Consider the following 26,382-nt stretch of genomic DNA (forward strand, 5'->3'; position numbering starts at 1 on the left):
AAACACGTGTCTCCCTGGGCATCTTGGGAAATCATCTGCAGGTGAAAGGATGACACGAAAGCAGAGTCTAGGATGCAGCAGAACTTTAATGAGTCAAAATAAAGAAATAAGGTGGATCCAAATGCAGGGAGCAGCTTTAGCAGGGGAAACACCTCCTGGTGCTGCAGTAGCGGCTGCCCAAGCCAGAGAGGCCAAAGCCCCCAGAGTTGATGGGCACTCCCTGAGAGCTGAGGATGCTGCCAACAGCAGCGGAGGTGGAGGATCCCACGGCGGTGTTCTGCGGGAAGGAGCTGAGGATGGGGCCGGGCAGGGTCACCACCACGGGGGAGGGCTGGATGTAAACATGGGAGTCCTGGCACTGCTGGACACAGGGCTCATTGCAGCTGTTGGCCAGTGGAGTTGGGCCACAGGGCCGGCAGGGCAGGCACTGGTTGTAGCAGGACATGTCTTGTGGCTGGATGTGAACCTGGGAGAGAGGGCAGAGGGAAACAAAGCTCCATGGGTGGCTGAAGAACAGCCTGCCATGAGAGACACCCCAACCCTCCACCCAAAGGAGCTCTGCCAAGTGCCACCAAGCTGAGATAGGTCCCCACCTTGCTCATAGCTCAGGAAATATATCAGCAAAGCCCCAGCCTCTCTCTATGGCACACTCTCTGCTCCTTTCCCTCTCACAAGTTAAGCAGCTCCAAGATCGAGCATAAGGCAACGGGGCAGGTAAGTGCTGAGAAAACCCAGAGGAAGAAGAAGACAAGGAGCAGGAGGACAAGGAGGAAGACGAGGAGGAAGGCAAAGACAAGAAATGGCTCCAAACTCACCTTGATCCCAAGGAGATGGAGACAACAGTAGTGGATGAGTGAGTGAGTGAGTGAGGAGAAGGACCCATTTTTATACTGCTCCTGCACAGCCCCAGGCCCACAGTCACTGCATGCAGGCAGTAATTTTCCAGTAGACTCACCTCCAAAGCAAAACACCCTAGAAAATTGCACAGGTTGCTTTTTGGTTTCCGTCATCACTTTCATTTCCTCATTTCTGACATGACCATTATGCCATGGACGCTATTTTGAACAGTCACAATGAGAGGCCCAAGGCTTTTTCTGAGCAAGATCATCTCAGTACAGGCAGAAGATGTGCCCTGTAGTGCTGGAGGGGTTTGTGCAGACAGAGAATATGGATCTGGGGACATCTGGTGAGGTCGCTTTGAACTCCAAAGAAATGAAGGTGCACGTCTTCCCACCAATGCAGTCCTCTCCCTAGTGTACAAAGGCTCCTGTGACTGAGGACATGACACATCTCCCTTCCTCCTTGACTGCCTTCCTGCATCGCTCCAGCAGTCTCTAGTCACTTTGTCATCCAAAACCCCCCTGATTCCTCAACAAGCGCCATGGAGTCAGGTCCCTCCTCGCTGCATTTCGGAGTGTGACCAGGACTGCACCTTATTCCTCCCACTCTCCTCACACCATCGTGCAGTTTGGCCACAGGTTTTGGACCCTGACCTGCAGGACACACAATGGTCTTGCCTGGAGATTGGTAGTCAGGTAGAGGTCAGTGCTCAGAGCTCTGGCCACAGGGGAATTTTTCCCTCTGTGGGACATGGGTCTGCAGACAGCACGCACTCCTGGCTTGGCCTCACGCCAGAAACCTTACACACGGCCAATCCAATATTAGAGTGTGACTCGCCATGCCTTGACAGAGACTAACCCAGCGAGATTGCATACTGAAGGCACTCCCTTGGCCTCCTTGGATGCGTTCCAGGTGCCTCCATGCCTGCAGGGCAGGGAAGTGCATCACCTCTTTGAAGTTGTCTCAGAGCTGTTTTTACACCTGGGGCCATTCTGAGCACAACCCCTCTCTGAGCATCTCCTGGCACGTTGCACTGCAGGGTCCTGACAGCCTTCGCTCACTGGGGAGATGCGGGAAGATTCATGCCTCTCCAATGGTACTGCATTGTGCTCCAAGCTGAGGAGGCCTTTGAGGGATAGCAAAGAAGACATGGGGAAGTCCATGAGAAGGTATATAGCATGAGACCCAGGGATGAGTCCCAGCTGGTGGGTAGATGTGTTGTGCAACCCTTTCTTTTCCTCCACAGAGCATTCAGGAGAGCCCCCTAAAACAGCCTGGTGTCTTTGACCAGGGAGATGTGGCCTGTATTTCTGTTGACTTCCACCATTGAGTCTCTCCTCAGGGATGATCAAGCCCCAAAGGCACATCTACCCAGAGGAGGTTTGAGGGCTCCCAGATCCCCTCTCGGCCTTCTCTTCTCAAGGCTGAACACAGAGTCATAGAATCGTTTCAGTTGGAAGAGACACTCATGGTCATCGAGTCCAAACTTAGCCTAACTCTAGCACTAAACCCTGTCCCTAAGAACCTCGTCTATACGCATTTTAAACACATCCAGGGATGGTGACTTCAACACTTCCCTGGACAGCCTGTTCCACTGCTTCACCCTCTCCGTGTATAATTTTTTCCTAATATCCAGTCTAAACCTCTCCTGGCACAACTTGAGGAATTTCTTCTTGTCCTATCACTTGCTACTTGGTAGAACAGACCAACACCCTCCATGCTACAGCCTCCTTTCAGGTAGTTGTAGACAGCAATAAGGTCTCCCCTCAGCCTCCTTTTCTCAAGGTCTTTCTTAGGACGACGCGCCCAAAACTGAACACAATATTCAAGGTGGGGCCCTACCAGTGCTGAGTACACTGGCACGATCACTTTACTCCTGCTGGCCACACTATTCCTGATACAAGCCACGATGCTGATGGCCTTTTTCACCACTTGGGCACAAGCTGGCTCATACTCAGCCAGCTGTCAATCAACACCCCAGGTCCTTTTCCACCAGGCAGCTTTCCAGCCACTCTTCCCGGATTCTGGAGTATTCATGGGGCTATTGTGACCCAAGTGCAGGACCCAGCACTTGGCCTTGTTAAACCTCATACAGTTGGTCTCAGTCCAACGATTCAGCCAATCAAGATCCAGATGTCTCAATCTTTCCTCATAAGAAAAATGCTCTTTCTTTCACGCTCATCATTTTGTAGCCTGCCACTGGACTCTCTCAGGTAATGCCTTGTCCTTCTTAAACTGGGGAGTCCAGAACTGGACCCAGTAACTCCAGATGTGGCCTCACCAAGGCAGAGTAGAGGGGGAGGACAACCTCCCTTGACGTGCTGCTCAGACTCTTCCTCATGCATCCCAGGTACCATTTGCCTTCTTGGCCACAAGGGCACATAGCTGGTTCACGGTCAACCTGTTGCCAACCAGAACTCTCAGGTCCTTCTCGCAAAGCTGTTTTCCAGCAGGTCCACCCCTCACCTGTACTGGTGCCTGGGGTTATTCCTCCGCAGGTGCAGGACCCTACACTTGCCTTTGTTAATTTTCATCAGGTTCTTCTAGGCCCCATCCTCCCACCTGTCCAGGTCTCACTGAACGGCAGCACAGCCTTCTGGTGTATCAACCCTTCCTCCCAGTTTGGTATCATCAGCAAACTTGCAAGGGGTGCACTCAGTCTCTTCATCCAGGTCATTGACGAACAGGACTGGACCTAATACTGACTCCTGGGGAACGCTACTAACTACAGGCCCCCAACCAGACTCTGCACCATTGATCACAACCATATGAGCTCTCCCATCCAGCCAGTTCATGACCCATCTCACCGTGCATTCATCCATCCTGCACTTCCTGAGCTTGCCTATGAGGAGGTTGTGAGAGATGGTTCCAAAACCCCTGCTGAAAACAAGGTAGACAACATCCACTGCTCACCCGTCGACTACCCGGCCACTCATACCATCATAGAAGGCTATCAGGTTGCTCAAACATGGTTTCCCCTTGGTAAACCCATGCTGACTACTCCTGATAACCTTCTTGTCCTCCACATGCTTGGCAATGACATCCAGAATGAGCTGTTCCATCACCGTTCCAGGGATGGAGGAGAGGCTTACTGGACTGTAGTTTCCTGGACCGTTCTTCTTACCCCTTTTAAAGACTGGCGTGACGTTGGCTTTTTTCCAGTCCTCAGGCACCTCTGCTGTTCTCCATGACCTTTCCAAAATGACGGAGAGTGGTTTTGCAATCAGATCTGCCAACTCTCTCAGAACTCGCGGGTGCATCCCATCAGGGTCCATGGACTTGCGGATGTCCAGTTTGCTTAAAAGATCTCTAACCTGATTCTCCTCAACCAAGGAAAAGTCTTCCTTTCTCCAGACTTTGTCTGTTACCTCTTGGGTCTGGGATTCCTGTGGGCCGCTCTTGGCAGTAGAGACGGAAGCAAAGAAGACATTCAGTAACTGTACCTTCTCTGTATCCTCCGTCACCAGGGCAACCACCTCATTGAGCAGCACACCTATATTTTCCGTAGCCTTCCTTTTGCTGCTGATATACTTGAAGAAGCCCTTCTTGTATTCCTTGACGTGTCTAGCCAGATTTAATTCCAAGTGGAGCTTAGGCTTCATCAGCACATCCCGGCATACTCTAACAGCAGACAGTATCAAAAGCCTTGATTAGATGAGATTCACAGTATTTGCGGCATTTCCCTCATCCACCGGAGCCAGGCACATCTTCAAAGAAGGCCGTGAGGCTGTCAAGCCTGTTTCCCCTCCATAAATCTTTCCTGAACGCTCACAATTACTGTCTTGTCCATTCTCCTTGGGAAAGGGCTTCCAGCATGATTTGCTCCATCGGCTTTGCAGGCCTAGAGGTGAGGCTGACTGGCCTGTCATTCCGTAGCTCCTCCTTCGTGCTCTTCCTGGGGATACCCATTGGCTTTCTTCCACTCCTCACATGCATTCCATGACCACTGGAACTTTCATACATTATTGAAAGTGGCCTTGTAGTGACGCCATGTCTGTCCAATCTGTTTAAATTTTCCCACACTTGATCCTTCTCTATTGCAAGTCTGCCCTCTTCCAGATGTTCCAAGGAATGTCCGGAGCCCCCAGCTCTTGGCAGCAAATCCTGCCAGTAAAGACCAAGGCAGGGAACCCTTGGAGCACCTACACATTTTCTGTAAGCCCTATTCTCGTGGAAGCTGCCCTGTTAACACTGGGGTGGCCTTTACCCAAGCCTTGCTTTTCTTGCCAACCTACCTGGAAGAAGACCTTCTTCCTGACCTCCATGTGCTGTGCCTGATTCAACACCAGGTGATTCGTGGCTTTTCTGACCAAACCCTTCATTCTCAGCCTGGGAAATGTCCTCCTCACATCAAAGTTTATCAAGAGGAAGAGAGCTGAAACCACTGGCACTGCCCAGCCTCCGAGGGAAGCAATGGCAAGTGAACACTGAAGCGAGCTGAGAGAGGGAGGAGAGAGATACATGTGGCACATCTTTAAAAACAGGACCCTGTGGGTGCTCTGTGGGCATGAGGACAGTAGGGCAGAGCTGGGCCTGTTCCTACAAAGAGAGATGCAAAAAACCATGCTTTACTGCACTAAGAATGGGGATGCCTGTCCCACCAGAACATGGGGCTCATCTTCTGCCCAAAATGACATGATTCTGATGGCATATGCTTTGGACTCTCATCCCAGCAGAAGAAAGAGGACTGCATGGCAGAGCACGAATGTTGGCAATGAGGAAATGAAATGGCAGCATTGACGGACATCAAAATACAACCTTGACATTACATAGAATATTTTGCTTTGGGGGTGAGTCTCTTGGAAAATTAGTGCCCGCGTGCAATGACTGTGAACCTGGGGAAGTGGAGAAGCAGTATAAAAGTGAGTCCTTCTCCTCACTCTCTCATCCACTCCTCTTGACTCCTTCTGCTTCGGATCAAGGTGAGTATGAAGCCCTATCTTCCCCTCCTTCTTCTGCTCCTTTATGATTTCTCGTTGCATTCCTGCACTTTAGTCCCTTGCAGGGTCTGGGAGCTGTTTGTCACATGAGAAGGAATGGGCCAGAAGGTGTGACATGGCTGGGTCGTGGCTGAGGTGTCTCCTGAGCTATGGGCTTGGAAGAGATGCCCCTGGGCTTGGTCACTCATGGCAGGGCTTGCCAGAGGGGAAGAAGAAGTGTTTGTGCCGCCTACACAATCTCCACCTATTGTCTCCAGCTTGTGTCTTGCCTTCCTTGACAAGCCACTCCTCCCTTTACCTTGACAAGCTGCTCCTCACCCATTTCCACTGATCTGCTTCCCCCTTCCCTCTTTCCCAGGTCAGCTCAGGCCACAAGACATGTCCTGCTACAACCAGTGCCTGCCCTGCCAGCCCTGCGGCCCAACTCCACTGGCCAACAGCTGCAATGAGCCCTGTGTCCTGCAGTGCCAGGACTCCCACATTTACATTCAACCCTCCCCCGTGGTGGTGACCCTGCCCGGCCCCATCCTCAGCTCCTTCCCGCAGAACACCGCCGTGGGATCCTCCACCTCCGCTGCTGTTGGCAGCATCCTCAGCTCTCAGGGAGTGCCCATCAACTCTGGGGGCTTTGGTCTCTCTGGCTTGGGCAGCGGCATCTGTGGCACAAGGAGGTGTTTCCCCTGCTAAAGCTGCTGGTGATGGCCCTGGGGAAGCCCCCCAAGAACCCACAAGATGGTACTGGACTGGGGATGGAGCACTGAGTTTTCTTTCAGAGGGGCTGAGCAACCACAGCACCCCTTGCAAAAGGATGGGGCCAGCCTGGGCTCTCAGAAAGCAGGGCCCATGCCGCCTTTCTCATCTTCCTGTGTCCTCTCTCCCTCTTGTGTCCCTGTTCTTTTGTGGTCTCCTGGGCTGTGAGCCCCACAAAGCCAGTCTAGGGAGGACCTCTTGGCCCTGGTCCCCCTGTAAGGCAGACAGATTGTGGGAAGGGGTTGTTGTGGATGGTTGGGCAATGGTTGTTAACAGAAAGATTATGAAGTGAATGACTGTGACCAGTCTTTTCAAAGTAGTCGTTCTTCAAAGGATGGTTGAGCAACGATCATCTGCTGAAAGGTTGTGGGTGATTGCATTTTCATCACTTGATATTTTTGGGTTTTCCCATTTTTTTTTCTCCTCTTAGAGCTTCCTGGTCTTGACCCAAGGGTAATTTGCTCTCTTGCTGTTCCAAATCTCCTCCCATACCATTGGGAAAGTGGATTGAGAGATCGATGGGTGGGTGCTTAGTTCTGCCCAGGTTCCACACACCACACAGACTAACAGGCAGTTCATGTCATCCTCATCTTGCCCCTTCCCATTCTGTGCCCAGAGCTTCCTGGGAATGTTTCTGGAGGGAGGGAGCAGGGAGAGGCATTGGCAGGAAGAGAGGCAGCAAGTGCAGGCTGAGTGTCTCCAAGGGCTGTCCAGAATGTCTCTAAAGCAGCGTGGTAAGCAACAGCAAACACTGCAGAGAGGCTTGCAGATGAGGAAAGGGAGCTGCTGAACTGCTGTAGGACACAGCTGGGCAAGATGATGCCAGCCCTGTTTCCCCATGAATCCCTCATCCCATTGCAGTCTGTTCCAGCACCTGACACTCCTTTCAGTTGGGAATTTTTCCTTATATCCAATCTAAAGCTCCCCTGGAGCAACTTGAGCCTATTTGCTCTTGCCCTATCACTTCCTACTTGGGAGAACAGTCTAACACCCTCCATGCTACAGATTGCTTTCAGGCAGTTGCAGAGAGCGAGAAGGTCTCCCCTCAGCCTCCTGTTCTTCAGGCTGAAACCCCTCAGCCGCTCCCATCACACTTGTGCTCCAGCCCCTTCCCCAGCTCTGTTCCCTTCTCTGAACTCACTCCTGCACCTCAAGGCCTTTCTTGTCATGAGGGGCCCAAAAATGAACAGAGGATGCGAGGTGTGACCTCAGCTTTGCCCAGCACAGGGGGACGGTTACTGCCCTGCTTCTGCTGGCTGCACCAGTGCTGATACAAGCCAGGATGCTCTTGGCATTTTTGGCCACCAGGGAACACTGCTGGCACATATTCAGCAGCTGTCGACCAGTACCTGTCATCCTTTTCTGCTGGACGTCTTTCAAACCACTCTTCCCCAAGCCTTTAGTGTTCATTTTGGTTGTTGTGACATAAGCACACGACCCAGCACTTGGCCTTGTTGAACCTCATACAACTGGCCTCGGCCCAACAATCCAGCTGGACCAGATCCCTCTGTAGAACCTTCCTACCCTCCAGCAGTCAAACATTCCCACACAACTTGGTGTCATCTGCAAACTTCCTGAGGGTGCACTCAATCCCCTCATCCAGATCATTGATAAAGAGATTGAACAGAACTGGTCCCAATACTTATCCCTGGGGAACACCAGTCATGACTGGCCACCAGCTGGATTTGATTCCATTCACCACAACTCGTCTGGCCTGGCCAGCCAGCCAGCTCACTAATCAGCGAAGACTAGACCCATCCAAGCCATGAGCAGCCACTCTTTCCAGGAGAATGCTGTGGGAAACAGTGTCAAAGGCTTTAATAAAGTCCAGCTAAACAACTTCCACAGCCTTTCCCTCATCCACTGAGTAGAATGACTTGCTGCTATCTAGTCAGCATCCAATCAGGGCTCTGGGTAGACACGTATCATTATGCTATCTGTGTCCTACAACAGTTCAGCTGCTCCCCTTCCTCAGCTGAAAGCCTCTCTGCAGCCTTTGCTGCTGCTCAGCACGCTGCTTTGGAGAGCTCCTGGACAGCCCTTTGAGACACTTCATCTCACATCCGCTGCCTCTCTTCCTGCCATTGCCTCTCTCTGCCTTCCTCTCCCCAAAAACTTTTCCAGAAAGCCCTGGGCACAGACAGGGAAGGACCAAGATGAGGAGGACATGCACTGCCTGTGGGTCAGTGTGGTGTGTTGACCCCAGCCAACACTAAGCACCCACTGGCCTTTCACACTCACTCCACTGTCCCAGTGGGATTGTACAAGACTTGGAATCCAAAGAGAGCAAAATGCCCTTGGGTCAAGATAAGGACAGTTAAAGAAGGAAACGGCCAAAAGAGAATAAAAGCAAGTCAAACAAAAGCAATCACCAACCACCTTGCACCAGCAGACTCATGCCCAGCCATTCTCCAAAAAAAAGCTACTATAGAAAAACAGGGCACAATTTTCTTGCTGAGCATGATGTTACATGGCCTAGTGCAGCTCTTTTGTCAATTAGAGTAAACCCTTCGGAGGTCATCTCCTGCTTGAGCCTCCTCCTGCAGCACAGTGGCAGCCAGGGCAAGAGGAATTGCTGCCCTGCCCCCCCTCTCACATCTCTTCCGCTCCCCTCCTGGCCATATTGTAGGAAATGGTGGGGCTGCTGCCCTCCCAGAGCCTCCCACAGCCCAGGCTTCTCAACTACTATCAGAAGTGGCCACTTGCCCCTGCCATAGCTTGTGCACTGAGGCCAAGAGAAGAACATCTGGGCAGAGACTCAGCAGAGCTGGGTCTGATGGCCAGAGGCTCTGAAGGAGTCACAGATGCCCTCCAAGCCTGCGAGTGATAGTACCCAAAGGGGTCCCACTACACTGTGTCCCACTGTCCTCGTTTTGTTAAAAAGAAGTTTCTCTTTTAGTGAATTTTCCTTTTAGCTAAAGTCTTCTTACTAACTGCACTTTTCTGAAAGCTAGATACATGTTTTGGTAGACGTAGCAATGGAATGCAAGGTCACTGTTAAGGATGCACATCCCACCAGAGGGGCAAGCAGTGAACTGAACAATGAAGTATTCCACCCCATTCACCTGATACATCGTATAAAAGTGGGAGATGACGAGGATCTTGTCCCTTTTCCCTATGGCAGACATTAGGAGAAGACCTTGCGAGTCGTCCCTGCGAACTGAGGCCTAGTGACAGACTGAATCCAGTTCCTGTTGGCTGCTGAATCCAGTCCAGGACTTCTGGGTTCCAGCCCTACATCTGCCGGAGCAGTTGCCAGGATTTTCAAGATTGGTTTTGTATACTTTGTATTATTTTCTCTGCTTTATTAATAGCATTAGTAAAACATTCTTGATTTTTTTCAACTCTCTCTCTCTTGGCTCCTTCTTTGCCTTCCAATCGCCTATACTTAGTGGGAAAGGGGGAGGGGGGGCTAAAGAGGGAAAAGACGGGGGGAGAGCGGGTTAACAAAACATCTGCCACAGTTTATTGTCACCCTGCAATCAAACCTTGACACCCACCCTCCCCTCCTTATGTGAATGCTGAAGGGCTCCTCATGTGCCGCACTCACCTCTCACTTCCCCAGGGCAACACTCTCCTCACTCCTGGTGCTGCAGCGTCCACAGAAGAGGCAGTAAACAACCATTCTTACCATGGCTTGACCTTTTCTGGCTACCAGGTGATGGAGACATATTGATCACATACATGGGTGTGTGACAACATCCACCCTGACATTTCTTGAGGTTGGTGAAAAAGTAACTGTGGGGTTTGCATTGTTGAAATCTGCCATTTGATATTGGAATGTATTCTTAAATGTGGTTAGGTTATATATCATTTTAATGCATTTTTCTCACTTTATTTTTTTTTTTTGCTACTGACTTGTTACTTGCTGTTTATTTTAGACGTTGGAAATTATATTAGACAAAAATCAAACTCAAGTGATTTTCTTTTTCAGATTGAAAATGAGTCGTAAAGAAGCGGAGACTATTTCCAACATCAGTCACACGTTTGGACCAGGAACTGCTAACAAACATACAGTGCAGTGGTGGTTAAAGAAGTTTTGAAAAGGACACGAGAGCCTTGAAGATGAGGAGCATAGTGGCCACCATCAGAAGTTGAAAACAACTAACTGAGAGCAGTCATTGAAGATGATCCCCTTACAACTACATGAGAAGCTGCCAAAGAATTCGACATCAACCTTTCTATCATCATTCAACATTTAAAGCAAATAAGTGGGTGCCTCATGAGCCGACCAAAAATTTTAAAAATTGTCAGTTTGAAGTGTCATCTTCTCTTGTTCTACACAACAATTAACCATTTCTCGATTGGATTGAAATGTGCAATAAAATGTAGATTTTATATGACAACTGGTGACAAGCAGCTCAGTGCCTGGACCTCCAAAGTGGTAAGAACCTACAAAGCACTTCCCAAAGTCAAACTTCCACCAAAAAAAGGTCATGGTCACCATTTGGTCATCTGCTGCCAGTCTGATCCACTCCAGCTTTCTGAATCTCAGTGAAACTATTAGATCTGAGAAGTGTGCTCAGCAAATCAATGAGATGCACCAAAAACTGCAATGCCTGCAACCGGTATTGGTCAACAGAAAGGGCCCAATTCTTCTCCACATCAATGCCCAATCACATGTGACACAACCAACGCTTCAAAAGTTGAGCGAATTTGCCTATGAAGTTTTGCCTCATCCACCGTATTCACCTGACCACTCGCCAAACAACTACCATTTCTTCAAGCATCTCGAAAACACTTCCACAACCAGCAGGATGCAGAAAATGCAATCCAAGAGTTCACTGAATCCCAAAGCATGGATTTTTATGCTGCAGGAATAATCAAACATATCTCATTGGCAAAAATCTGTCGAGTGCAATGGTTCCTATTTTGAAAAATAACAATGTGTACGAGCCTGGTTATAATGCTTTAAAATTCATGATCCAAAACCGCAATTACTTTTGCACCCACATAATACTCCCAAGAAGAATATCCCCTGTGCAGGTCCATTGACCTTGTTTCTTTTTATGGTAAATCCTTCTTTCAGAAGAATCAGAATTATTCTTTAGTCCTTCTCAAAACCTTCTTCTCCTTTCTTATCCCACATCATGTAGTAGCTAGACAACAACTAAACTACCAGCACTCTTGCATGAGCCCTTCTTAGCAGCTGTCTTCTCCCTCAGTTTTCATACATAGGCTTCCACCTTACAAGCGGGCTCATAGCCTCACTTCCTCAGTCCTCCTCCTGGTCATGCAGGAAGAACAAGAGAGGGCCACGCAGCATGGTCTTGGGGGTCTCTTCCCCACTGACTGTGGTGGGAGAGGACTGGCTCCCTGGGATGCCCCTCATACCTGTAGTGCTAGACCCTGGGGACATGGAGGGAGAGAGAATTTCTTCACAATTTGAGAGATGGGAAGATACTCTCTGTACAGTTGGTGTATCCAAATCTGGGCAACAAGTTTTTGCCAACCTCTTAAAATATTACACTGATGCCCTTTGGAATAGCTTTTTCACATGGCCTGCAGTGAAGGATCTCAGCTCTTGGCCTTCCTTAAACTTCCAGTTCCTGACCGTTGGCTCTGCTCTCCCCACAACAGTGTTGCCAGGCAGTAATCCGCTCACCTGGCCAGTGCCTGTAATCTTTACACATCTAAAACATCTCTGGAGGTCAGGGACCAGGTACTCTCTGTCTGTTAAGTGATATCTCTCACTTCTTCCTCCCATTTCTTTGCTGAAGATCCAGCTTCCCTATCAGACTCTTCCTCCTCGTCACTCCCTTAGAAATCAATAATGAGGATGCATTCACCTCCTTATCCACTATTACTTTTCCACTACTGGGGTGATTAATGCAGGTGCTATTTGGGTCAATATCTCAACCATAGTGTCCTCACATGTGGTTTTGGTCTTTGCCTCAACTGCTATCTTCTCAGATGTAGGTTGAATACCTGGCTCAAACATGGCACTCGCAGAAGCGATTTGGGTCCCTGTCTTTACCATGGTTGTCTGACAGTACTGAATTGTGGTTCAACAGGCAGGTCGAGGTGCAGTACAGTGCTAAAAGCACCTGGTTTTCAAGCAACTGCCAAACAGGGATCGGCCAACTCAGGGCATGTTTCACTGTTGCCACACCCAAAGCTTTCTCCTCTTACACCAGCATGACACCAGACTCCGCAAACATCACATTAAGCAAACAGTGTTAATTCATAGCAGTAAACACCTCACTTAAGGGTGAGCAAGGACCTCAGGGGCATACACAACAAAACACCCCCCATCACTCCTGCTGGGAAGAGGGAGGTGAATTCCCACATCCTCTCCACTAGACAGCTCCCCCAGCAATGTAAGGGCTGCAATGCCAGGATGAAGCACAGGGCATTTGGTTCTATTAATATGTTCCCAAGCTTAGCAAAATCCAGAGACAAGCCATGCAGCGAGCAAACTGCCTGCGCTGCACGGAGGCCTGTAAATTGGTAACTGGTACAGCTATAGCCTGCTCAATTAAAATTGCCATTGTCTAGAGCACCCCACTATACATCACCTGGGACCAGTATTATTCAATATATTCATCAATGACTTGGATGAGGGAATAGCGTGTCCTATCAGCAAGTTTGCTGATGACACCAAGCTGGGAGGAGTGGCTGACACACCAGAAGGCTGTGCTACCATCCAGAGACCTGGACAGGCTGAAGAGTTGGGCAGGGAAAAATTTAATGAAATAGAACAAGGGAAAATGTAGAGTCTTGCATCTGGGCAGGAATAACCCCAGGTTCCAGTATAAGTTGGGGAATGACCTCTTAGAGAGCAGTGTAGGGGAAAGGGACCTGGGGGTCCTGGTGGACAGCAGGATGACCATGAGCCAGCACTGGGCCCTTGTGGCCAAGAAGGCCAATGGCATCCTGGAGTGTATTAGAAGGAGTGTGGTTAATAGGTCGAGAGAGGTTCTCCTTCCCCTCTACTCTGTCCTGGTGAGACCACATCTGGAATATTGTGTCCAGTTCTGGGCCCCTCAGTTCAAGAAGGATAGGGAACTGCTGGAGAGAGTCCAGTGCAGGGCAACAAAGATGATGCAGGGAGTGGAGCATCTCCCTTATGAGGAAAGGCTGAGGGAGCTGGGTCTCTTTAGTTTGGAGAAGAGGAAACTGAGGGGTGACCTCATGAATGTTTATAAATATGTGAAGGGTGAGTGTCATGAGGATGGAGCCAGGCTCTTCTCGGTGACAACCAACAGTAAGACAAAGGGTAATGGGTACAAACTGGAACACAAGAAGTTCTACTTAAATTTGAGAAGAACCTTCTTCTCAGTGAGGGTGACGGAACACTGGAACAGGCTGCCCAGGGAGGTTGTGGAGTCTCCTTCTCTGGAGTCATTCAAAACCCACCTGGACACCTTCCTGCATAACCTCATCTAGGTGTTCCTGCTCTGGCAGGGGGATTGGCCTGGATGTTCTTTTGAGGTCCCTTCCAATCCCTGACATTCTGTGATTCTCTGATTCTGTGGTGAGAAAGACTGGGGTGAGGTGACCAGGTGTCCACCAAGATGCTTTATCAGTCCCACCTCCTCAGCAAGACAGAGAGAAAACAAGATTACTGAGTTGTAGGTTGAGATATATGCAGTTTAAAGAAGAAAGGCAGAAGCCATTTGCAGAAGCAAAGCAAAGCAAAAAGATATATTCTCTGCTTTCCATCAGGAGGTGATTTTCAGCCAACTCCTGCATAGTAGGGCCAGAGTACACTTTGGAAAATGAATGGATAAATATTGAATGGCCCATACACCTTCTCCTTATTTGTCTTACGTTTCTTGCTGAGCACAATGTCATATGGTATCAAATGTCCCTTTGGTCACTCTGAGCCAGCTGTTCTGGAGATGTCCTGCCTATGTCCCCTCCCAGGCTCTTGTCTAACTCCAGCCTACTGGCCTTTGGGAGCGTGGTTGGAGAGACAGCCTTGCTGCTGTGCAAGCACTGCTCAGCAAAAGCCGAAGATGTGCTGTCATCAGAATCATTGTAGGTACAACTGCAAAGCGCGTATCTATGAAGGTTGCTAAGGGGAAAGATAATCCCACTCCAGTCAGACCCAACACAATTGTGTTAACAACCATGGCATAACCATCCTGAAGACAACCTTCCCAGAATAATTCCTGAGCATCATCCTTCTACCTGGGCACCTTAGAAAAACATCTGCAGGGGAAAGAATGACACAGAGACACGGGCTGTGATGCAGCAGAACTTTAATGATGGAAAAAAAAGGAAAACAGGCTGTTCTCAGTGGAGATCCCAGAGCAGGGAGCACCAGGTGCAGAAGGGTGTCTGTTCTCTGCAGCTGTGAGAGACACCCAGACAGGTGTTCCTCTGCCTGCCTTACAGTGGAAGAAGGGCAAACAGGTCCTCTCCAGGATGGCTCTGTGGGGCTAACAGCCCAGGGAAGCACAAGAGGACAAGGACACAAGAAGAAGACGGGACGCTGGAAGAGGGGAAAGGTGGCATGGGCCATGCTTTCTGAGAGCCCAGGCTGGCCCCATCCTTTTACAAGGGGTGCTGCGGTTGCTCAGGCCCTCTGAAACCAACAACTCAATGCTCTGTCCCTAGTCCAGTACCATCTTGTGGGTCCTTGGGGGGCTTCCCCAGGGCCATCACCAGCAGATTTAGCAGGGGAAACACCTCCTCGTGCCACAGATGCCGCTGCCCAGGCCAGAGAGACCAAAGCCCCCGGAGTTGATGGGCACTCCCTGAGAGCTGAGGATGCTGCCAATGGCAGCGGAGGTGGAGGATCCCACGGCGGTGTTCTGCGGGAAGGAGCTGAGGATGGGGCCGGGCAGAGTCACCACCACGGGGGAGGGCTGAATGTAAACGTGGGAGTCCTGGCACTGCAGGACACAGGGCTCATTGCAGCTGTTGGCCAGTGGGGTTGGGCCGCAGGGCTGGCAGGGCAGGCACTGGTTGTAGCAGGACATGTCTTGTTTCCGGAGCTGCACCTGGGAGAGAGGGCAGAGGAAAATAAAGCAGAAGAGATGGTGAGGAGCAGCTTGTCACCCCAAACTGATGGAACCATAAGCTGGAGAAGAGAGCTGGAGGCTGTGTAGGGAGGTCTACGGGCGCTTCACCTTCCTCTTAGCCCAAAAGAACCCTGTCAATAGTGACCAAGCCCAGGGAGATCCCTTCCTAGCCCACAGCTCAGGAGACACCTAAACAAGCCCAGCCTCTGTCCTTGCCTCACCTTATGTCCCCTTCCCTTGCCCAGGTAAATCAGTTCCTCGACCCAGTGTAGGACAAAGGGGCCCATAAGCTGGAGACAGGAGATGGAAGCATTGTAGATGCAAAGCCCACAGTGTTCACCTTCCACTCAACCAAAAAGATCCCTGCTAAAAGCAACCAAGCCCAGGGAGGTTGCCACCTAGATGATAGTTCAGCTTGGCCAAGCCCCAGTCTCTTTACGTGTCACATCGTCTGCTCGTTGCCCTCTCCTGTGATAAGTAACCCCATGACGCAGCATAAGACAGAGAGTGTGGATTGAAATCCTGGAAGGAAGATAAGGAGAAGAAAGAGCTGCCGACTCACCTTGTTCCCAAGGAGATGGAGGTGAGAGGAGTGGATGAGACAGTGAGGAGAAGGACCCACTTTTATACTGCTCCTGCACTGCCCCAGGCCCACAGTCACTGCACGTGGCAGTCATTTTCCAACAGACTCACCTCCAAAGCAAAACCTGCTACTTAATTGAACTGGTTGCGCTCGGGTTTCCATCACTGCTGCCATTTAACTTCCTCATTTCTGACATACTTATTCTCCTATGCAAGCTCCTTTCACGCGGTGGGATTACAGGTCAAAATACATCCTGGGCAGTGTCTTGTCAGCGCAGGAGAATTAGCCTCCAAAGTTCTGCAGGGGTCCATTACAGGCAGGGGATGTTGTCTTGGGGTGGTGAATTGTTTGCAACTCCCTTTGCAGGAAGAGACCCAGCTCTGGCCTGTGCTGCACATGTCTGCAGAGGACCCAACAACTCCACTTCACTAAGGACATTCCACTTGCTTCTCCCTCCTCCGTCTCTCTGTGCTTGCTCCAACAGTCAGTGGCCATTGCATCTGCTGGTGGCCAGGCTGTGCCAATGATTTCTTCTGTCTTCCCCTTGATGCCCTTTGCTCTGGGGACAACATTTACCAGGTTGTCGGAGTATGCAGGGGTGGGGTTAGACAAGCCAAAGCCCATATGGCATTGAACCAGGCAAATCTTGTGGAGGGCAAGAAGAAGGTCTTCTTCCAGGTATTCAGCAGCAAAAGAGAGGCTTGTGCAAAGGCTGAATGGAGCACCTTCAGTGGGGACTGGGGTTATAGGAAAGGCAGAGGTACTCCAAGGGTTCTTGGCATTGGTATTTACTTACAGGATTTGTGGTCTAAAGGTCCAGCTCTTGAACACAGATACGGACTCTCCTGATTCCTCTTCAGTGAAGAAACAAGAGTTAATAGGCACCTGTTGCAAAATGAGATATTCCATAGAAACATGAGATGATACTTTGTTATTGTAAGGGTGGTCATGCATCATCTGGTGTTGTCACAGGTTATGACTTCTCCACCCTTGTAGGTATCCAGAGCTTGACAGGACTTGGCCCTGAGCATCCTCCAAAGGCTGACAGTGCTTTGAGTAGTGCTAGTTGGACAAGATGATCTCCTGAAATCCCTTTCAAATTCAAGCATTCTGTGATTCTGTCATGGGCAAAAGACAAGTGATGCACAGCTGCCCCTAAGAGGGAAGAAGTGGTTGGGAACATTGGAATCAAGGGGTGGCTTAGCTACCACACCAGAGAAACTGAGAATTCAAGACCTGATGGCGGGGAGGAAAGTGAGAAGCAGAATCAAGTCCCTGGACTTCAGCCTAATGAGGCAGCTGGTAGGGAGGATACCATGAGATCAGCTGTGAAGTGCAAAATAGCTTAGAAATGCTGGAAGCACCCTAGACACCTCATGGTTCAAGAGCAGGAAAGGTGAAGCCCAATACTCAAGAAAACAGTAGAGAAGTTGAGGGTGGAAGGTAATGGACAGAGAGCCCTCATGTTTCTGGCCAAAAAGGATGGGTTATGGTGAGGAGCTCTCCTGAATTCTTAGCAGAGGGAAAGACAGGTTTGCAGAAAACAACTCCCTTCTGGCTGGGACTCATCCCTGGGTCCCAAGCAGTACGTCTTCTCCCAGGCATTAGGGCTTAAGAAAACATCCTTTCCCACAGCCCAAAAGGCTCTTCAGGCTGGAGAAAAACCCAGCACCATCAAGAACACAAGGAAACTCCCTTAATTTCCCCAGCATATAAGAACTGTCAGGATTCTGCAGTGCTGTGTCCCTGAGGATGCCCAGGGAGGGGATGTGCACAGAAGGGCCCAGGGTACAAAACCAGCTCTCAGACCACATCAAAGAGGCAATGCACTTCCCTGCCCTGCAGACATGGAGGCAGCTGGGATGCATCCCAGGAGGCCAAGGGAGTGCCTTCAGCAGGCAAGCTTCCTGGCTTCCTGACTCTCCCTGCCCTTGGCAAGTCACACTCTTAATTTTGGATTGGCCATGTGTCAGACTTTTGGTGTGAGGCCAAGCCAGGAGTGGGCGCTGTCTTCAGGCCCGTGTCCTACTCAGGGTTGCATTCTCCTGCATCCAGGGCAGCTCCATCCCTGCTCCGGGAAAACCATCTCCAAGCACTGGGCTGTATGTCAGTCCACAGCTGCAGGCAGCGCCAAGGGTCATTGTCCTCAGCATGACCAAATTGCCATCACTGCCACAGTTCAGGGGGCTCACAGGACAGTTAGTGTGTTTTGGAAAACTGTCTCCTACTGGTCAGTGACTGAGTGTGTGGCCAAAGTGCATCATGGTGTGAGGAGAATGGGAGGAACAAGATGCTGTCCCAAGCACCAAAACACCGCTTATGTAGTGAGGAGGTACCTGACTCCACAGGGACTGTTCAGGAAACTCAATGTATGGGCGGGTAATGTTCTCGTTCCATAAACCTGCTTATGATATTGGTTGAGAACCCGCAGAGATTGCCATGAGAGGAGACAACTTTGCCAAACAAATTGACACAAACAGGAGAGGAATTCATTGGTGGGAGCTTATGTGCACCTTGGTGCAAATTAATCAAGATTTCCCTGGACCCATACCCTCTGCCTGCACAGACTCTCCAGCACTTTGAGCCATCTTCTGCCTTTACTGATGTTTTTCTGTGAGGGAAATCCTCAGGCCTTTGATCTTGATACTTGAAAGGAGCCTCTGAGACCCAGTGGTCATGCCAGAAATGAGGAAATGAAATGGCAGCATTGATGGAAACCAAAACCCAACCTGTGCCATTAGGTAAGATATTTTGCTTTGGAGGTGAGTCTGTTGGAAAATTACTGCCCTTTTCAGTGACTGTGAGCCTGGGGCAGTGCAGGAGCAGTATAAAAGTGGGTCCTTCTCGCTCTCTCATTCACTCCTCTCGCCTCCATCTCCTTGGGAACAAGGTGAGTATGAAGCTCTTTCTCCTTTCCCTCATGCTCTTCTACCTCCTCTAGATTTCTCAGCCCATATCTGCTCCTTAGTCTTATGACTGGCCATGAGACTACTTATCCTGGGAGAGGGAAGATGTCAGACATGGTTGCATGAAGAGAGGATAGGGCTTTGCTGAATTAAACTATGGGTTCTGCAGGGACATCCCTGGGCTTTGTTTCTCTTGGAAGGGAATTCTGGGCTGAAGGGAAGTAGAAACCTGTGGGCCTCCCTACACAGCCTCCAACTCTCTTCTCCAACTTGGCTTGGCTTGTCTCCCTTGTAGTGCAGAGACAGGATGCTACTCACCAACCTCTTCTGCTCCGCTTCTCCCTGCACTCTCTTTCTCCCAGGTGCAGCTCCAGCCACAAGACATGTCCTGCTACAACCAGTGCCTGCCCTGCCAGCCCTGCGGCCCAACCCCGCTGGCCAACAGCTGCAATGAGCCCTGTGTCCAGCAGTGCCAGGACTCCCACGTTTACATACAACCCTCCCCCGTGGTGGTGACCCTGCCCGGCCCCATCCTCAGCTCCTTCCCGCAGAACACCGCCGTGGGATCCTCCACCTCCGCTGCTGTTGGCAGCATCCTCAGCTCTCAGGGAGTGCCCATCAACTCCGGGGGCTTTGGTCTCTCTGGCCTGGGCAGCGGCATCTGTGGCACGAGGAGGTGTTTCCCCTGCTAAATCTGCTGGTGACGGCCCTGGGGGACAACGCACAAGATGGTACCAGACTGGGGATGGAGCATTGAGTTGTTGGTTTCAGAGGGGCTGAACAACCCCAGCACCCCTTGCAAAAGGACGATGCCAGCCTGGCCTCTCAGAAAGCATGGTCCCCTCTTCCATTCTCTCCTTTCCCTCTTGTGTCTTGCTCTCCTGTGCTCCTGTGGGCTGTGAGCCCCACAAAGCCAGCCTAGGGAGGACCTGCTGGCCCTGCTCCCTGTGTGGGTCCGGCAAATAGACCCCTGGTGGGATGTTCACCACAGCCATAGGGTGCAGACTCTTGTCTACCCCTGGTCTTCCCTCCACTCAGAAAAATCTCATTTCCATCTTTTGACTCATTAAAGTTCTGCTGCATCTGAGCCCATGTCTCTGTGTCATTCTTTCCCCTGAAGATGAACTTCCAAGGCACCCAGGAGACACATGTTGCTCAGGATTTGGCATGGCGTCATTTGGGATGGTTTTCCATTGACTGTTAACACAATTTTGCCTCGAGTAGTCATGCTTTAGGTTGTCCTCTTCTTTCTAATCTTCACTGCCTATCTGGAGCTAGATGGAAATATCCTATGCAGTTCAATAACCATAGATTCCAAAGATGTGTTTAGGTCTCCCACAAATGTGTTCTCTAATCTATGCTCAGCAAGCCTCATTCCCTCAGCTTCTCCTCCCAAACCAAGTTCTCTAGGCCATCCCCCCATTCTGGCCCTCCTCTGTTGTACTTATTCCTACTGGTCAAGGTCTTTCATTGAATCATAGAATCACTAGGTTGGAAAAGGCCTTCACAGTGATTGAGTTTAACCATTAGCATAGCACTGCAAGGTCTTACTAAACCGTGTCCCTAAGCCCCATGTCTACATGTTCTTTAAAGACCTCCAGGGATGGTGAGTTAACCACTTCCGAGGGAACCTGTTCCAATGCTTGATAAGCCTTTCTGTGAATAAGTGTTTCCTAATATCCAATCTAAACCTGACCTGGAGCAACTTCAGGCCGTTCCCTCTTGTCATATCACTTGCTACTTAGGAGAAAACACCAACAACCTCCATGCTCCAACCTCCTTTCAGGCAGTTGCAGAGAGCGAGAAGGTCTCCCCTCAGCCTCCTGTTCTCCAGGCTGAAATCTCAGGTCCCTCAGCCGCTTACCATCACACTTGTGCTCCAGCCCCTTCCCCAGCTCCATTCCCTTCTCTAAACTCGCTTCTGCACCTCAAGATCTTTCCTGTTGTGGGGAATCCAGAACTGACCTCAGAATTAGAGGTTTGGCCTCCTCAGTGCCCAGTACAGAGGGAAGGTCACTGCCCTGGTCCTGCTGGCCACACCAGTGCTGATACAAGCCAGGATGCTGGTGTCCTTTTTGGCCACCTGGGCATGCTGCTGGCTTATATTCAACCGCTGTCGATCAACAGCCCCAGGTCCTTTTCCGCCAGGCAGCTTTCCAGCTGCTCTTCTCTGAGCCTAGAGTGCTGAATGAGGTTGCTGCAGCTCCCAGCTCTTGGATTTGTTGAACTTGGTACAATTGGCCTCAGCTCAACAACCCAGATGGTCCAGATTACTCTGTAGAGCCTTTCTCCCACCCAACTTGGTGTCATCTGCAAATTTGCTGAGAGTGTGCACAATCCCCTCATCCAGATCACTGGTAAAGAGATAAAACAGAATTGCCCCAGTTCTGAGCCCTGTGGAACACAGCTTGTCACTGGCCATGAACTGGATTTGACTCCATTCACCACAACTCATTGGGCCTGACCACCAAGACAGTTTTTTACCTAGCAAAGAGTGCACCCATCCAAGCCATGAGGGGCCGCTTTCTCCAGGAGAATGCTGTGGGAAACAGAGTCAAAGTCCAGCTACGCTACATCCACAGGCTTTCCTTTGTCTACTAAGTGGGTCGTCTTGTTGTAGAACGATATCAGGCTAGTCAAACAATCTGCCTTTCACAGACCCATGCTGACTGGGCCTGAACGCCTCGTCCTGTATATGCCACATGATGGCACTCAGGATGATCTGCTCAATATCCTTCCCCAGTACTGAGGTCAGAGAGACAGGCCTGTTATTCCATGGATTCTCCTGCCCTTCTAATAGATGTATTTTTCTTGCATTAGAACCCTAAACTCAACACAGTGTTCTAGATGTCATCAGGTGAGTGTCAGCAGAGTGTCATCATCGTTCCCACCGATCTCCTGCTATGGTTCTGCTCATACAGCCCAGGATGTTGATGAAAGTCTGTGCTGGGTCAGTAAAGGTGAGGTTAATGTCTACACTGCCAGGACATCCAGGTATTCTATACCATATAAGGTCAAGCTCAGGTATAAAGGAAAGAGAGGCCGGGGGTGGGCTCTCTTTTCCCTTTGTTGCTGGCCTGGGGCTGGTCCTTTTTGACTACACTGCTTTGGTATTTCGGATGCGAGTCACGGTTCGGGGTAGGGGGCCGTAGGTTTCAGTGCGAGCTGCAGCAGGAGTGTTCTACTGCCACAGTGGCGCTGCAGGCTGCGTGTGTTGGGGCTGCCACGTGTCGGAGCTGCCATGAGTCAGAGCTGCCACGTGGATTGGCTTAGGCAGTGTCCCCGTTGCTTCATAGGTTATTTCATTACAATTTTTACTGCTTGTTCAGTTTTTTTTCTTTACTATTAAACTGTTAAACTGTTTACTGTTAGTAACCTGCATTCAGTCAGGAGATTATGATCTGGTGGCAATTACAGAGACATGGTGGGACAGCTCACATGACTGGAATGTGGTCATGGATGGCTATGTCCTTTTCAGGAAAGACAGGCCAGCCAAGCATGGTGGTGGAGTTGCTCTTTATGTGAGAGAGTAACTACAATGTATAGAGTACTGTCCAGGTGCAGTTGAGGAGCGAGTTGAGAGTCTGTGGGTGAGAATTAAGGGGCAGGCTGGCAGGGCTGATACTGTTGTGGGTGTCTATTACAGGCCACCAGATCAGAGTGAGGAAGTTGATGAGGCCTTCTATGGGCAGCTGAGAGTGGCCTCACAGTCACAGGCTCTGGTTATGGGGGATTTTAACTTCCCTGATGTTTGCTGGAAGGACTACTCAGCCAGCCAGCCTCAGTCTAGGAGGTTCCTCCAGTGCATTGATGATAACTTTCTGATGCAAATGGTGGAGAAGTCAACTAGGAGAGGTGCACTGCTGGATCTTATCCTCACTAACAAGGAGGGTCTGGCTGAAGCAGTAAAGGTTGAGGGCTGCCTTGGTTGCAGCGACCATGAGATGGTGGAGTTCAGGATCTCATGTGGCGGGAGCAGAATAGCAAGCAGAATTGCAACCCTGGACTTCAGCAGGGCCAACTTTGGCCTGTTCAAACAATTGCTGGAGGAGATCCCATGGGCAAGGCTGCTTGAAGGTAAAGGCGCCCAAGATGGTTGGTTAACATTCAGGGACTGCTTCTACCAAGCTCAAGATCAGTGCATCCCGACGTGCAGGAAGTCAAGGAAGGGAGCCAGGAGACCTGCATGGTTAAACAGGGAACTGCTGCGTAAGCTCAAGTGGAAGAGGAGAGTTTGCAAATCATGGAAGGAGGAGCTGGCCACTTGGGAAGAATATAAGGCTGTTGTTAAAGGTTGTAGGGAGGCAACTAGGAAAGCTAAGGCCTCCTTAGAGTTAAACCTGACAAGAGCGGTCAAGGACAACAGAAAGAGCTTCTTCAAATACATGGCAGATAAAACTAACACCAGAGGCAATGTAGGCCCACTGATGAATGAGGTGGGTGCCCTGGTGACAGAAGATACAGAGAAGGCAGAGTTACTGAATGCCTTCTTTGTCTCTGTCTACTCTACCAGAGGCTGTCCTGTGGAGCCCCGTACCCCTGAGGCCCCAGAGGAAGGCAGGGCAATCGAGGAGTTTGCCTCAGTTGATGAGGACTGGGTTAGGGAGCAATTAAGCAATCTGGACATCCATAAATCCATGGGTCCTGATGGGACGCACCCGCGGGTGCTGAGGGAGCCAGCTGAAGTCATTGCTGGACCACTCCCCATCATCTTTGCCAAGTCTTGGGAGACGGGAGAGGTGCCTGAGGACTGGAGGAAAGCAAATGTCACTCCGGTCTTCAAAAAGGGCAAGAAGGAGGACCCGGGCAACTATAGACCGGTCAGCCTCACCTCCATCCCTGGGACAGTGATGGAACACCTTATCCTTGGTGCCATCTTAAGACATATCAAGGATAAGAGTGTCATTAGGGGCAGTCAACATGGCTTCACCAAGGGGAAGTCATGCTTGACCAACCTCATAGCCTTTTATGAAGACATAACAAGGTGGATTGATGATGGCAGAGTGGTGGATGTGGTCTGCCTTGACTTCAGTAAAGCATTTGACACCATCTCCCACAGCATCCTCACGGCTAAACAAAAGAAGTGTGGACTGGACGATCGGGTAGTGAGGTGGACCGCAAACTGGCTGAAGGAAAGAAGCCAGAAAGTCGTGGTCAATGGGGTGGAGTCTGGTTGGAGGCCTGTATCTAGTGGAGTGCCTCAAGGGTCAGTACTGGGACCAGTATTATTCAATATATTCATCAACAACTTGGATGAGGGAATTGAGTGTACTATCAGCAAGTTTGCTGATGACACCAAGCTGGGAGGAGTGGCTGACACTGGAAGGCTGTGCTGCCATCCAGCGAGATCTGGACAGGCTAGAGAGTTGGGTGGGGAAAAAATTAATGAAATATAACAAGGGAAAATGTAGAGTCTTACATTTGGACAGGAACAACCCCAGGTTCCAGTATATGTTGGGGAATGACCTCTTAGAGAGCAGTGTAGGGGAAAGGGACCTGGGGGTCCTGGTGGACAGCAGGATGACCTTGTGCCCTTGTGGCCTTGTGGCCAGGAAGGCCAATGGCATCCTGGGGTGTATTAGAAGGGGGGTGGTTAGTAGGTTGAGAGAGGTTCTCCTTCCCCTCTACTCTGCCCTGGTGAGACCTCATCTGGAATATTGTGTCCAGTTCTGGGCCCCTCAGTTCAAGAAGGGTAGGAAACTGCTGGAGAGAGTCCAGCGCAGCCATGCAGATGATTAAGGGAGTGGAGCATCTCCCTTATGAGGAAAGGCTGCTGGGTCTCTTTAGTTTGGAGAAGAGGAGACTGAGGGATGACCTCATTAATGTTTATAAATATATAAAGGGTCAATGTCACGAGGATGGAGCCAGGCTCTTCTCAGTGACAATCAACAGTAAGACAAGGGATAATGGGTTCAAGCTGGAACACAAGAGGTTCCACTTAAATTTGAGAAGAAACTTCTTCTCAGTGAGGGTGACGGAACACCGGAACAGGCTACTCAGGGAGGTTGTGGATTTTCCTTCTCCGGAGACATTCAAAACCCGCCTGGATGCCTTCCTGTGTAACCTCATCTAGATGTTCCTGCTCCGGCAGGCGGATTGGACTAGATGATCTTTCGAGGTCTCTTCCAATCCCTAACATTCTGTGATTCTGTGATGTGTGAGATTGATTTCTCCTAGCAGCAAATTCTGGTCTGGAGGGAATGAGAAACTTGTGGGCTGCCCTACACAGCCTCCAGTTCTCAATTCCATCTTGGCTTGGGTTGGCTCCCTTGTAGTGCAGAGACAGGATGCTCCTCACCCATGTCCCCTGCTCTTCTTCTCCCTGCCCTCTCTCCCAGGTGCAGCACCAGCCACAAGACATGTCCTGCTACAACTCATGCCTGCCCTGCCAGCCCTGCAGCCCAACCCCACTGGCCAACAGCTGCAATGAGCCCTGTGTCCAGCAGTGCCAGGACTCCAGAGTTGTCATCGAGCCCCCAGCTGTGGTGGTGACCCTGCCTGGCCCCAACCTCACGTCCTTCCCGCAGAACACCGCAGTGGGATCCTCCATCTCCGCTACCGTTGGCAGCATCCTCAGCTCTCAGGGAGTGTCCATCAACTCTGGGGGCTTTGGCCTCTCCAACTTGGGCAGCCGCTACTGCAGCACGAGGAGGTGTTTCCCCTGCTAAAGCTGCTGGTGATGGCCCTGGGGAAGGCCCACAGGGACCCACGAGGTGGTACCAGACTGGAGACAGAGCATTGGGGTGTTGGTTTCAGATGGGCTGAGCAACCCCAGTACTCCCTGCAAAAGGACGGGGCCAGCCTGGGCTCTCAGAAAGCATGGCCCATGCCACCTTTCCCCTCTTCCAGTGTCTCCTGTTCCTCTTGTGTCCTTCTTCTCTTGTGCTCCCCTAGGCTGTAAGCCTTAGAGAGAAAGCCTAAGGAAGACCTGAGGGTCCTACCGTCACTGTAAGACAGGAAGACGGACACATCATTGAATCTCTTCTACAAGCATGGGGCATAGGTTCCTGAGTTGGTGCTCCCTGCTCTGAGATCTCCACTGAGAACAATCTGTTTTCCTCTTCTGCCTCATTAAAGTTCTGCTGCATCCCAGATCATGTCTCTGTGCCATCCTTTCCCCCACAGATGCTTTCCCAATGTTCCCAAGGAGAAGGATGTCACTCGCGTTATTCTGGCAGGGTTGTCTTCAGGATGGTTGTGCAGTACTTCCTAAAACAATTCTGTTGGGTCTGACTGGGATGGAATTCTCTTTCCCCATGGCAGCCTTCAGAGTGCTGTGCTTTGCAGTTGTAGCTAGAATGGTTCTGATGACAGCACATCTATGTTTTGGCTTTTGCTGAGCAGTGCTCGCACAGCAGCAAGGCTGTCTCTCCAGCCACACTCCCAAAGGC

General features: G+C 50.5%; 5 protein-coding genes across 5 annotated transcripts; 3 read left to right on the plus strand and 2 right to left on the minus strand.

Moving 5' to 3' along the window:
- Window positions 1-136: 136 nt before the first annotated feature.
- LOC135997963 (feather keratin 1-like) lies at window positions 137-445 on the minus strand. Its single transcript, XM_065650944.1, has one exon. It carries the CDS (start codon window positions 443-445, stop codon window positions 137-139), a length of 309 nt encoding a protein of 102 aa, XP_065507016.1.
- Window positions 446-5,663: 5,218 nt separating this feature from the next.
- Window positions 5,664-6,467, plus strand: LOC135998295 (feather keratin 1-like). The gene is made up of 2 exons (XM_065651451.1): window positions 5,664-5,694; window positions 6,139-6,467. The coding sequence occupies exons 1-2, from the start codon at window positions 5,664-5,666 to the stop codon at window positions 6,465-6,467; spliced, it is 360 nt and encodes a 119-aa protein (XP_065507523.1).
- An 8,684-nt stretch (window positions 6,468-15,151) lies between these two features.
- On the minus strand, window positions 15,152-15,460 carry LOC135998011 (feather keratin 1-like). The gene has a single exon (XM_065651034.1). The coding sequence runs from the start codon at window positions 15,458-15,460 to the stop codon at window positions 15,152-15,154; it is 309 nt and encodes a 102-aa protein (XP_065507106.1).
- A 3,445-nt stretch (window positions 15,461-18,905) lies between these two features.
- Window positions 18,906-19,683, plus strand: LOC135998102 (feather keratin 1-like). The gene is made up of 2 exons (XM_065651211.1): window positions 18,906-18,975; window positions 19,373-19,683. The coding sequence occupies exon 2, from the start codon at window positions 19,375-19,377 to the stop codon at window positions 19,681-19,683; it is 309 nt and encodes a 102-aa protein (XP_065507283.1). The 5' UTR covers window positions 18,906-18,975; window positions 19,373-19,374.
- Window positions 19,684-25,350: 5,667 nt separating this feature from the next.
- Window positions 25,351-25,659, plus strand: LOC135998297 (feather beta keratin-like). Its single transcript, XM_065651452.1, has one exon. It carries the CDS (start codon window positions 25,351-25,353, stop codon window positions 25,657-25,659), a length of 309 nt encoding a protein of 102 aa, XP_065507524.1.
- Window positions 25,660-26,382: the final 723 nt, after the last annotated feature.

Source organism: Caloenas nicobarica, chromosome 24, assembly GCF_036013445.1.
Source record: "Caloenas nicobarica isolate bCalNic1 chromosome 24, bCalNic1.hap1, whole genome shotgun sequence".
NCBI classification, from domain to species: domain Eukaryota; kingdom Metazoa; phylum Chordata; class Aves; order Columbiformes; family Columbidae; genus Caloenas; species Caloenas nicobarica.